Source organism: Podarcis erhardii (assembly GCF_964252035.2).
Source record: "Podarcis erhardii genome assembly, chromosome: 7".
Taxonomy (NCBI): domain Eukaryota; kingdom Metazoa; phylum Chordata; class Lepidosauria; order Squamata; family Lacertidae; genus Podarcis; species Podarcis erhardii.
Window position 1 is genome coordinate 70,964,145 of NC_138511.1, and position 12,118 is coordinate 70,976,262.

Consider the following 12,118-nt stretch of genomic DNA (forward strand, 5'->3'; position numbering starts at 1 on the left):
CCAGACTGAGTTTGAGGCACACCCTTGCTTGTAATTTTTCTTTATTTCTTAATCTCACAATCCCCCCTCTCTTTTATACCTTGCCTCAAACTCACATAGCTGCTCCCAGTGATTTCTCTCCTCCTCATTTGTCGGTATGGGTTCGTATCTCATTGCCTGGATGATAGTATGTGTATTTCTTTTCATTTCTCCAGACCTCAGTGTAATTTACCTCGTGAGCCACCCAAGGCTATTGGTCTCCCATGTTTGTTCCTCCACACACGAAACAATTCCTCACAGTTAACTCTTTGGCGATGGTCTCAGCCAGGCTTAAAAACATGTTATGGGCTCTTGGGGGTAGGGGTAAGTTGTTTAACTGCTGTATTTCTTCCTCGAAGCTCTCATATACTGAAATGAGCTTTTTGCTAACTTTTGTGGTATGTATTTTTATGATCAGATACCCATAAGGATCCCTTCCGGTTCCATCTATCCCTAAACCAAAATGAATATATTTGGGGCTAGTGGAAGGACGTTCCTTAGCCCATAAACATACAGGGTTGCATTTCCCCGAAATACAGGCCGTTAAAGCCGCCCCCTTGGTGATATTGATCCCCTCTGGGCCCCGATATGGGGGTGTCCCTTCCACCTCACCGGTATACCAATAATTTGTCGTCCGAGTGGCCCCTACATTAAAACCGGCAACCTGCTGGGACAGGTACTTATTCTTTTGGAGATAAGATCTCTCCCAGCTTAATGATCCACGGGTGACTCCAGCTTGATTGTTAGGCCCTTGCCCCTTGGCGATGGCAATGCACGCATCAAAGCAAACATGTATCTTCGCTGTGCCCCTGGTGGAGTTATGGGCTATATATCCCTGCCTAGTTTGTGCTAGGGAAAACATGGACGCTCTCTCGCTTGCTTTGTTTGCTGTTCCCCCTTTATATCCATATACATATATGCTGGACGTAATGGGTCCCACTGCTAGGGGCTCGTAACATTCTATCTTATTTTCTCTAGTTTTGCATCTAAAATATTGGGTCTGATTATGGACACAGGGATCTAATTTTTTCACACATTCTAGAGCAACGTTGTAATACATTAGAGTTCGTGTAATCATAGTCCCAGTCTTAGTAGTCTGGATGCACTGGTCACAATTCTGAATTTCTTTGGCCGTGACACCCCTTAACATGATCAACAGGCCAATTCCCATCACTACTTTCTTTACTCCCTCCCTTGTCATTGTTTCTGTCTTAATTGGTCCACTGCTTGCACCACTGTAGGGGTTCTAGTCAGACTACAATGGACCTCTCCTTCTAAGGTGATTGTGCAATATTGGATAATTATGTCCTCTATGAAGATTATGTTACATAACCTTGTACAATGCACGCATAGTACACAACACTCACAATGGGCACAACAACAACATTCATAGAAGCACTTGCAATCACAGAATAGGCACATTAAGGTCAGCGTTTGAGTCCTCTCTGGTTCCTGGTTCCCTGATTGGTAAGCGTCACCTTTAGTGCGTTGTCTGAATCAACAGATACCCTCCAATCTTGCGGAGCTTTCTTGACCCTATGATAGTGCGTCCACCCGTGCTCTCTGGTCCTTACTGCAGATTCGGTGGTAAGCAGTACCTGGAACAGACCTTCCCAAGCAGGTTGTAGCTTCTCCGCCTTCCACGCTTTTATCAGGACCCGGTCACCAGGCTGAAATGTGTGCTGATGTTCCAATAGTGGAGGACGCTGGACCAAAACGCCACGTCTATGAAGAGACAACAAAGACTGGGAGAGTGACCGCAAATATTTTCTTAGGAACAAATCTTTAAATTCTACCAGGGGCTGACCCAGCTGGGCTAGGTATGGTCTTCCCATCACCAATTCGAAGGGGGAGAGTCCCAGGTCCTTTCTTGGTGCTATTCGTATTCTTAACAAAGCCAGGGGAAGGTTTTTCGTCCAGGGTAGCCCATTTTCCAAGTATAATTTAGTTAAGTGTTTTTTAATTTCTGCGTTCGCCCTTTCTACCTTCCCACTGCTTTCAGGATGCCATGGTGTGTGGAGGTCCCATTTAATCCCCAGGGCTACCATCACTTCTTGTAAGACTTTCTGGGTAAAGTGTGTGCCTCTATCTGAATCTATGGCCTCGATTATTCCAAACCGGGGAACGATATGTTCTAGAACAGCCTTAGTAACCACCTGCGCCGTCGCCTTCCTGCTAGGGAAAGCCTCTATCCACCCTGTGAGATGATCCTTGAACACCAATAAATATTTCTGCCCCCCCCCCCTTTCGGGTAGTTCAGTGAAATCTACCTGCACTCTTTGGAAAGGCCATACTGCTAACGGCCTCCCTCCTCTCTCAGTTGTTTTGGCCCTGGTCTTGTTTACTTTTTGACATATCAAACATTTCCAGGCTATGGCATGTGCCATAGGCCACATGTCCTTACTCCAATATAGGGGTCTTACCATATTGATCATAGCTTCCGTCCCGAAGTGCCCACCCTCATGCACCTTTTCTAGGATCCCCATCATTATAGCTTTTGGTATTACCACTTGCCCTGCTGGGGTTTCCCATCCATTATCCCTCTGTTTCCATCCCTCCTTCTTCATAGAATCAATTTCTTGGGGGGTAAAAACCAGGTTTTCTGTGTCTGCTTTGGTCAAGACAGGTATTTTCAAACTATATTGTTGAACCAGTGCGGCTCTAGGGATGCCCTTGGCGGCTTCCTTCGCTCTCAAATCAGCCCACCTGTTTCCTTCTTCTTCGGGACTCGTTCCTTTGGTGTGGGCTGAAATATGAACCACTGCCACCTTTTCTGGTCCAGTAAGGGCATTCAATAGCCTTTCTAACAATGCCATGTGCTCTATTTGCTTTCCATCCGCCTTAATATATCCCCGGTCCCGCCAAGTTCTACCAAAAGTATGTACCACCCCCCATGCGTAGCGGGAGTCTGTCCATATGGTTACCTCTAAGCCCCTTGCCAACTCGAGAGCCCGTATCAGGGCCATGATTTCACATTTCTGAGCCGACCAGGTTGCCGGCAAAGCCCCGCTTTCGAGAATTTCCCCATCTTCTTTAACTATAGCGTATCCTGATTTTCTCCTCCCTTCTTCAACAAAACTTGAACCATCAGTGTACCATCTTTCTCCTTCCGCCAGGGGCACTTCTGACAAATCTTCCCGGACTTTTGACATTAATTGTATAGTACTCATACAGTCATGTTCATCTGGCTCCCACTCTTTTCTTTCCCCGATCAGAAACTCAGCTGGATTTAAATTTCGGTCAGTTCCCAGAGTAATATTGGGGCTTGTCCTCAAAATAGTTTCATATTTTACTAAGCGACCGTCCATCATCCAGGTGGAGGCTGCCCCCGTCATCACAGTAGATATTTGATGTGGGCTATGAACTATTAGGGCCCCTCCAAAAGTCAATTTTCTACTCTCAACCACCAATACAGCCGCTGCTGCCACCGCCTGGATGCAGGTGGGCCATGCCCGTACTACTGGTTCCAAGGTTTTGCTAAGATATGCAACTGGCTGATATCGCCCCCCTCTCTTTTGGGCCAAGACCCCTACAGCAGTCTGGGAACCGATCGTTACATACAAGTGGAACGGTTGCTGAAGATTGGGTAATGCTAAGACCGGGGCCCCGATCAGTGTCCTTTTTATTTCTTCCCATTTTAATCCATCCTCCTGTTCCTCTTATTTTCTATAAGGTACTTTTTCAATTGTGTCATCCAATACCTTTCAGTCTCCCCCTCAGGGTTCCAGTTGTACATTTTGTCCGACCCTATAGGGTATTTTGGCCAAATCACCCTACAGAAGTTAATCATAGTCACTTTTGACAAACCAACTGTATATTGTCTCATATAATCCTCATTCCATTATATTAATACTTGCCCTAATGGACTATTAGGGTCTATAGGACCCTTCACATTTATCTCCTTCTGTCTCTTACTCTGACCCTTACCCATGGTTTACAATGTCTCTGTGCTGGTCCCAGGGGGGATGAGGTACTATTACCGTAGGCCAAGATCAACAGGGAGCCGGGCGGGGTAGCAGGAACGATGGTAGGGCAGAAGCAGGAAGCCAGGCGAGGAACCGGAACACTGGTAGGGTAGAAGCAGGAGTCCAGGCGGGGAACAGGAACACTGGTAAGGCAAAGCAGGAGTCCAGGCGGGGAACAGGAACACTGGTAAGGCAGAGCAGGAGTCCAGGCGGGGAACAGGAACACTGGTAAGGCAGAAGCAGGAAGCCGGGCGAGGAACAGGCACACTGGGAGTGCCGAACAAGGACTGGGTAAAGCAGATACTTCACAACGACGTTGCTCCCGCAACCTGGGACCGGGCTGCCTGACCTTTATCTTCTTCTAAGGCCGGGGGCGGTCCCGGCCCCCAGAAGCCCCGCCTCTCTTGGCCTTAAGGCGAGCACTCCTCCTGGGAGACACCAGTTCCCTTCGCCTCTCTGCCCTAAGCCTCTGCAGATCAGGAGAGGCCGAAGGGTTACTGGGCCCCGGGGGAGGCTCACCTGTAGCCACTGAGTCTTCCAGCACCTCTGGGGCCTGAATGATTTCACCTGGTGCCTGCTCTTGAGTTTCCTCAGCAACTAGGCCTTGCCCCAGTTCAGCCGGCCCTGGAGGCGGGGACTCCTGCGCCGGCTGGGATTCCTCCGGATCACTCTCAGACTCGGAATCCCAGGCCATCACACCATCCCCCCTCCCAGGCCCCCCCCTCACTTGAGGGCCCGGACCCGGCTTGCTGGGGTACGCTGCATGAAACTCCCGGATGCAGGCAGGTGCGTGGACGTTGACCGCTGGTTCCCAGGAACGGTCCTCTGGCCCATACCCCTTCCAGTCAATGAGATACTGCAGCCTTCCCCTGCGGTATCGGGAGTCCAGAATGCGTTCCACCTCGTACTCAGGCTCTCCCTGCACCAAGACTGGCTGCGGTCGGGGACGGTCCGGGTGGAACTCGTCGGGTGGGGCCACCGGACTCAGAAGGGACCTGTGGAATACCGGGTGAACCTTCAGGTTTGCTGGCAACCGGAGACGGAATGCCACAGGCGAGACCTGGTCCACGATAGGGAACGGGCCGGTGAACCGGGCGTCCAGCTTCCGCGAAGGTCGAGAAGGGTGGAGGTGGCGAGTGGAAAGCCATACCAAGTCACCGACGTGAAGTTCCGGCCCCACCTGGCGGTGGCGGTCGGCCTGGACCTTGTACGCCTCCTTGGCCTGGTGCAGCTGCTCCATCAACAGCTGTTGCTGGGACTGGAGCTCCTGAAGCCACTCTGTCACCGCAGGGACCGTAGATGCCGGCAGCACATCCGGAAACAACCGTGGATGAAGGCCATAACTGGCTTGGAACGGGGTCTGCTGGGTGGACGCATTCACCGCGTTGTTATAAGCGAACTCCGCCAATGCTAGGTGGTCGACCCAGTCGTCCTGCTGGTAGCTGCAGTAACACCGGAGGTACTGTTCCAGTACCGCGTTCGCCCGTTCCGTCTGGCCATCAGTCTGTGGGTGGTAAGCAGATGAGAGACAGACCTCTGTTCCGAGGGCCTGGTGCAAAGCACGCCAAAACCGGGACGTGAACTGAACGCCGCGGTCGGATACTACACGCTCAGGTAGGCCATGCAGGCGGAAGACATGCTGAAGGTACAGCTGCGCGGTTTCCTTAGCTGAGGGTATGGATGGGCAGGGGGCACAGTGCACCATCTTCGTGAAGTGGTCGGAGAAAACTAGAAGGCAGGTGCAGCCACGAGACGGGGGTAACTCCACTACAAAGTCTAGAGAAACTGTGTGCCAAGGACGTGGTGGAACCGGCAACGGCTGAAGGAGGCCGGGGGGTCGCCCGGTAGGCCCCTTGGCCCGCCTGCAGACGTCACAACCAGCGACGTAGCGAGCCACGTCAGCCTTCAAACGGGGCCACCAAAACTCACGGCTTACCAGATGGGTGGTCCGATACCGCCCAAAGTGCCCCGCCGCTGGAGCGTCATGGGTCATCCGGAGAACCTCAGCCCGCAGCGGCCCTGGTGGGATGTACAGGCGCCCGTAGTGCAGCAGAAGACCCTGATGCGAGACCAGCCCTGGATACTGAGGGCATGATCCTTCGGCCAGTTCCCGGAGTCGTTCCTGGGCCCAAGCGTCGACCCGCTGCTGTTCCCGCACCCGAGCCTGCAGTGGCTCGACCTCCTGGGTGGCCAGGAACGCAGCTGGTGGTAGGATCGTGGTGGGTGCTGCTTGCTGAACCGTGTCTGCGTTGTCTTCAGGTTTCCGGGACAGGGCATCCGCCTTCTGGTTTTGGGAGCTAGGGATGTAGCGGATCCGGAACTGGAACCGGGAAAAGAACAACGCCCACCGGATCTGCCTTTGGTTCAGCTTGCGGGTGGTCTGGAGGTATTCCAGGTTCCGGTGGTCGGTTCTCACCTCCACCGGGTGTCTTGCTCCTTCCAGATGGTGGCGCCAAACCTCAAAGGCCACCTTGATGGCCAGCAGTTCCCGCTCCCACACGGTATAGTTACGCTCCGCTGGAAGGAGCTGGCGGGAATAGAAGGCGCAGGGTAAGAGTGGCGCTTCCGGTCCGTGCTGCTGAGACAAGACGGCACCGAGAGCCGTACTGGAGGCGTCAGTCTCTACCACAAAGGGTCGAGAAGGATCCGGATGTTGCAAGATTGGCGCTCTCTGGAAACAGGCCTTCAACCCTTGAAATGCCTCCTCCGCCTCCTTGTCCCAGGAAAACGGCATCTTGGGGCGCAGAAGCCGGGTCAACGGGGTGGTGCGGTGAGCATAATCCGCAATGAAGGTCCGGTAATAGTTGGCGAACCCCAGGAAACGCTGTAGGTCCTTGCGGTTCCGAGGTGCCGCCCATTCTCGAACCGCTGCCACCTTCCCAGGATCCATTTGCACCCCACCTGGTGAGAGTCGATGACCCAGGAAGTCCACTGACTGCTGATGGAACTCGCACTTGCTGAGCTTTGCATACAGACGATGCTCGCGCAAGCGCTGCAGCACGGTCCGGACATGGCCCTCGTGGCACGCCGGGTCACGGGAGTAAACCAGAATGTCATCCAAGTACACCACCACGTACTTGTCTAGCAAGTCCTGGAACACGTGGTTGATGTACCGTTGGAACACAGCAGGCGCGTTGCACAAACCAAAGGGCATAACCAGGTATTCAAACTGTCCGTACCGGGTCCCAAATGCTGTCTTCCACTCATCCCCGGCGCGGATCCGAATCAAATTGTAGGCTCCCCGGAGGTCTAGCTTGGTGAACACCTGCGCCCCTTGCACCCGCTCCAGTAACTCCGAAATAAGGGGCAAGGGGTACCGGTCCGGGATGGTAATTTTGTTCAGGGCCCGGTAATCATGGCAAAGGCGGAGCTCCCCACATTTCTTTTTAACAAAGAGCACTGGTGCAGCAGTGGGCGAGGTAGAGGGTCTAATGAACCCACGCTCCAGGTTCTTGCGCAAGAAGTCCTGCAAAGCCTCGCGCTCTGGCTCTGTTAACGAGTATAAGCGACTCACCGGTAGAGGCGCTCCGGGCTGGAGGTCTATGCCGCAGTCAAAGGACCGATGCGGCGGCAGCTGGTCTGCCCCCCGTTCCTCGAACACGTCGTGATAGTCCCGGTACTCAGCGGGGAGCGTCGCAGCCGCCTCCTCAGTGGGCGCAGCTGCTAGCATCTCAGTCTCAGCAGGAGAATTGGGGTCTGGGAAGTGTACAGTCCGTTTGACCCAGTCAATCTGCACATTGTGAGCCTCTAGCCAGTCCATCCCAAGCACCAGGGGGAACCGGGGCATGGAAGCAATATCCAGAGTTCGCATCTCACGGTGCTGCTGGAGGCACAGGACCAGGGGCTGGGTCTCTTGAGTGACGGCGCCCGAACGCAGTGGCCGTCCGTCGATTGCCTCCACCTGTACCGGTTCTGGCTTGTTCCGAAGTGGCACCCGATGCTGGGCAGCAAAAGCAGCGTCCATATAAGAGCGGGTTGCCCCTGAATCCACCAGAGCATGGGTAAGAATCCATGGCCCTCCTGGAGGGTATAGATGTACCGGAACCATAAGGTGTTGTAATTCAATTGGTGCGGCCCCATTCTGTGCTGTTTGGGACCCCCGGTAGCTAGGGCCATCAGCTACTGGGGTTGGCGGTTTCCCCTGCGGCTGGCGTTTCTCTGGACAAGACCGAGCGAAGTGTCCACTTCCGCCACAGTAAAGACAGAGATTTCCCTCCCGACGCCGCACCTTCTCTGCAGGGGAAAGGCGTGGCCGCACTGCCCCGAGCTGCATAGGCTCCTCCGTTAAATCAGTTGTGACCGTGGGGCTGCTGGAAAAAGCTGGTGCCGTGAACTGGAAGTGTCGGCGACCCCGGGCCTGACGACGATCCTCCAACCGATCGTCTATTTGTAGACACCGTTGAATGAGAGTGTCTAGCGTGGTGGGGCGTTCCATTGTGGCCAACTGGTCCAGTACCTCGTCTGAAAGCCCCTCGAGATACTGGTCCCGCAGTGCCGAATCATTCCAGGTCAAGTCCTGTGCCAGCAGCCGAAACTCCGTGGTATATGCGGCCACCGTGGACTTGCCCTGTTTCAAACGCCGAATCGCCCGGTTGGCTTGACTCCCTTTCTGGGGATTGCCGAACGCGGCCTCCAAATGATTGCAAAACCCCGTATAGTCTGCCAGCAAGGGGGAGTCTTGCCTGAGTAGCGGCAACGCCCACTTGGCCGCCTGGTCCTTTAACAAACTAATCAAAAAGTGCACCTTGGTGCGGTCGTCAGGAAAGTTCCGGGCTCGCCCCTGAATATACAGCTTGGCCTGGGCCAGGAACATGGGAAAGCTGGCCGGGGCTCCATCAAATTTCTCAGGCAAAGCCACTGGGTACTTGCCAGGAGCCGGGGCGTCGGCCCCAGGAGCCGGTAGGGCTTCCAAGCGTTGCTGAAGTGCCACAACCGCGTCACTGAGCTGCTGCACGGTGTGAGTCAAGGTCTGGTTCCTCTGGGCCAAATCCACCAGTGCAGCCGCCTGGTCAGCCATGGCCTCTGGCTCTTCCCGAACGCACCCCTACGAAGGGGGAGTGCGGGTATGGCGGGAGCAAACTGTGCTGGTCCCAGGGGGGATGAGGTACTATTACCGTAGGCCAAGATCAACAGGGAGCCGGGCGGGGTAGCAGGAACGATGGTAGGGCAGAAGCAGGAAGCCAGGCGAGGAACCGGAACACTGGTAGGGTAGAAGCAGGAGTCCAGGCGGGGAACAGGAACACTGGTAAGGCAAAGCAGGAGTCCAGGCGGGGAACAGGAACACTGGTAAGGCAGAGCAGGAGTCCAGGCGGGGAACAGGAACACTGGTAAGGCAGAAGCAGGAAGCCGGGCGAGGAACAGGCACACTGGGAGTGCCGAACAAGGACTGGGTAAAGCAGATACTTCACAACGACGTTGCTCCCGCAACCTGGGACCGGGCTGCCTGACCTTTATCTTCTTCTAAGGCCGGGGGCGGTCCCGGCCCCCAGAAGCCCCGCCTCTCTTGGCCTTAAGGCGAGCACTCCTCCTGGGAGACACCAGTTCCCTTCGCCTCTCTGCCCTAAGCCTCTGCAGATCAGGAGAGGCCGAAGGGTTACTGGGCCCCGGGGGAGGCTCACCTGTAGCCACTGAGTCTTCCAGCACCTCTGGGGCCTGAATGATTTCACCTGGTGCCTGCTCTTGAGTTTCCTCAGCAACTAGGCCTTGCCCCAGTTCAGCCGGCCCTGGAGGCGGGGACTCCTGCGCCGGCTGGGATTCCTCCGGATCACTCTCAGACTCGGAATCCCAGGCCATCACAGTCTCCAACTTCACTCTCTATCACAATCACACGGAATCGCCTGGCCGCTTCCCTCGCGGGATAGACGGAACCGCAAGCTAATCCTCTCGTCAGGGCAGAGCCCTGATCCACACTCACGCGTCCGTATGGAACCTCTCTTTCACTCAAGAGACGAGTCTCTCACCCCTGCCCCGTAACACAGTTTACAAAATTCTCACGTCTACTCACCCAATACAGTCCAGCGCCGCTTCTCGCGACTAGTGAACAGGCGGGCGTCCCCGCTGGGCTCTCGCGGTCCCTGACCGCTAATAATCGAGACTGTCTCTCCCACCTATATTGAGTCCTGTCTTAGCCGTTGTGGATCGCTATGAACAAATCCCGGCCCCGAGCCACTCCGAAAGGACGGAGGGGCGCCTGCCCGGGGTCCGAGTATTGCTCAAGCCACCCGTCAAGAGCCCCACGTTGGGCGCCAGAATTGTGAGAAGTCGTTCGTGGAAACAAACAGACAAAGGACTTCAATATAAGGTTAACCCTTTTATTAGTCGCGTTTGCAAAGGCGGACCCTCCGTACCCGTAGATACGAAGAGCCTCGATCAGGCGTAAGCGCAGCAGTTTTATCCCTACAGCTGCCGCCCCTCTCTCAGAGGCTTGGCTTACAATCTACTTATCAGAGTTCAACACATTTCTAATACATTGTCCACTCTACACTAACCACTTCATCTATTATCAGATATGGGCCTACGCCCCTTGGATTTCTTTATCCTGTGTACGCAGTTCATGGGGACTTTCCAGACTGAGTTTGAGGCACACCCTTGCTTGTAATTTTTCTTTATTTCTTAATCTCACATAACCAACCACATGGTTTTGTGTTGCCCGAAGTGCCCCGCTGTGGGGCTGTCGTGCAATTGTTTGAGTACCCGGCCCCTCAATTCTCCTTCGGGTATGTACAGTGCCCCCTTGTAATACAACGTTCCGTTCCTTTCCTCAAACCCCCCTGTGTTCTCTCCACCTCCCCGGAGTCCTCTGAGCTTCTCTTGGGCATATTCATCGTTCTCAGTTCTCTCTACCAGTTCTCTTGGCCCCACCAATGCCGCCCCACACACCCAGTGGTCCTCGGGGATGATATGTCTCTCCTCTGGTGCTCCCTCTCCCTCTAAATACTCTGGTTTTCGAGAGAGAGCATCCGCTCTGACATTCTCCTTCCCTGGCACATAGCAAATTTCAAAATGGAATTTGGAGAACTCCTGGGCCCATCTCACTTGTCTCTGGTTCAGTACTCGGGCGGTTCTCCAGTATTCTAGGTTTTTGTGGTCGGTGCGCACTTGGACCTTGTGCTGCACTCCAATCAGCAAGTGTCGCCATCTCCGGAACGCTTCATGAATGGCGAGTAGTTCTCGGTCGTACACGGTGTAGTTCTTCTCGGATTTGTTCAATTTCCGCGAGAAGAAGGCACGTGGTCTCCATTCTGACGTATCCTTTCCCGGCTGAAGAAGCACCGCCCCCACCGCTCGGTCTGATGCGTCGGTCTCTACTCTCATCGGTTGCCGCAGATCCACGTGCAAAAGTTGTTCTTCCGACGCGAACGCCTTCTTTAACCTTTCGAACGCTCGCTGCGCCTCTTCCGTCCAGACAAATTTCTTCTTGCTGCTGAGACAATCCGTGATGGGCACCGTTAAGTGGGCGAAGTTCTTGATGAACTTCCGGTAGAAGTTTCCAAACCCCAGGAACCTTTGCACGTCCTTCTTTGTTTTAGGTGTCTTCCATTCCAGTACCGCTTGAACCTTGCTGGGATCCATGGCTAATCCCTTGTCTGACTGTTCTTGCTGGAAGACTCCCTGAGCCATCCCTTCGACTCACTTTCTCTCTGATCTCCCTCTCTCCCCCTGCTGGTACCTTCCTCCGCTGCTGAGTCTCTCCTAGCTTCCGAGAGCCCCTCCACCACCTGCCTTTCCGATGGCAGTTCCCTGACAAGTGGCTAATTAAATTAATGGATTATTCCAAAATAGAAAGACTAGCAGGAATAATAATAATAATAATAATAATAATAATAATAATAATAATAATAATAATTTATTATTTATACCCCGCCCAACTGGCTGGGTTTCCCCAGCCACTCTGGGTGGCTTCCAACAAAATGCTAAAATACAATAACCTATTAAACATTAAAAGAATATAGGAATATATACCTGAATAAAAACAACAGGTGGGTAGTGTCAAAGACCGCAGGTACACACCTGGTCAGGATAATGGGAGTTGTAGTCCAACAATGTCTAGAGGGCCACAGGTTCCCACCATTGTTTCAGACATTTCTGGAAGTTATGAGGCTTCAGATTCTCAATAGTCCCGCTGAGCACTTTTT

The 12,118-nt window shown here is 53.7% G+C and overlaps 1 protein-coding gene across 1 annotated transcript; it reads right to left on the reverse strand.

The window, feature by feature from the left end:
- Positions 1 to 167: 167 nt before the first annotated feature.
- On the reverse strand, positions 168 to 10,091 carry LOC309345377 (endogenous retrovirus group 3 member 1 Env polyprotein-like). The gene is made up of 2 exons (XM_081868391.1): positions 9,988 to 10,091; positions 168 to 1,743 (listed from the first exon to the last, which is right to left on the reverse strand). The coding sequence occupies exon 2, from the start codon at positions 1,217 to 1,219 to the stop codon at positions 230 to 232; it is 990 nt and encodes a 329-aa protein (XP_081724517.1). The 5' UTR covers positions 1,220 to 1,743; positions 9,988 to 10,091; the 3' UTR covers positions 168 to 229.
- Positions 10,092 to 12,118: the final 2,027 nt, after the last annotated feature.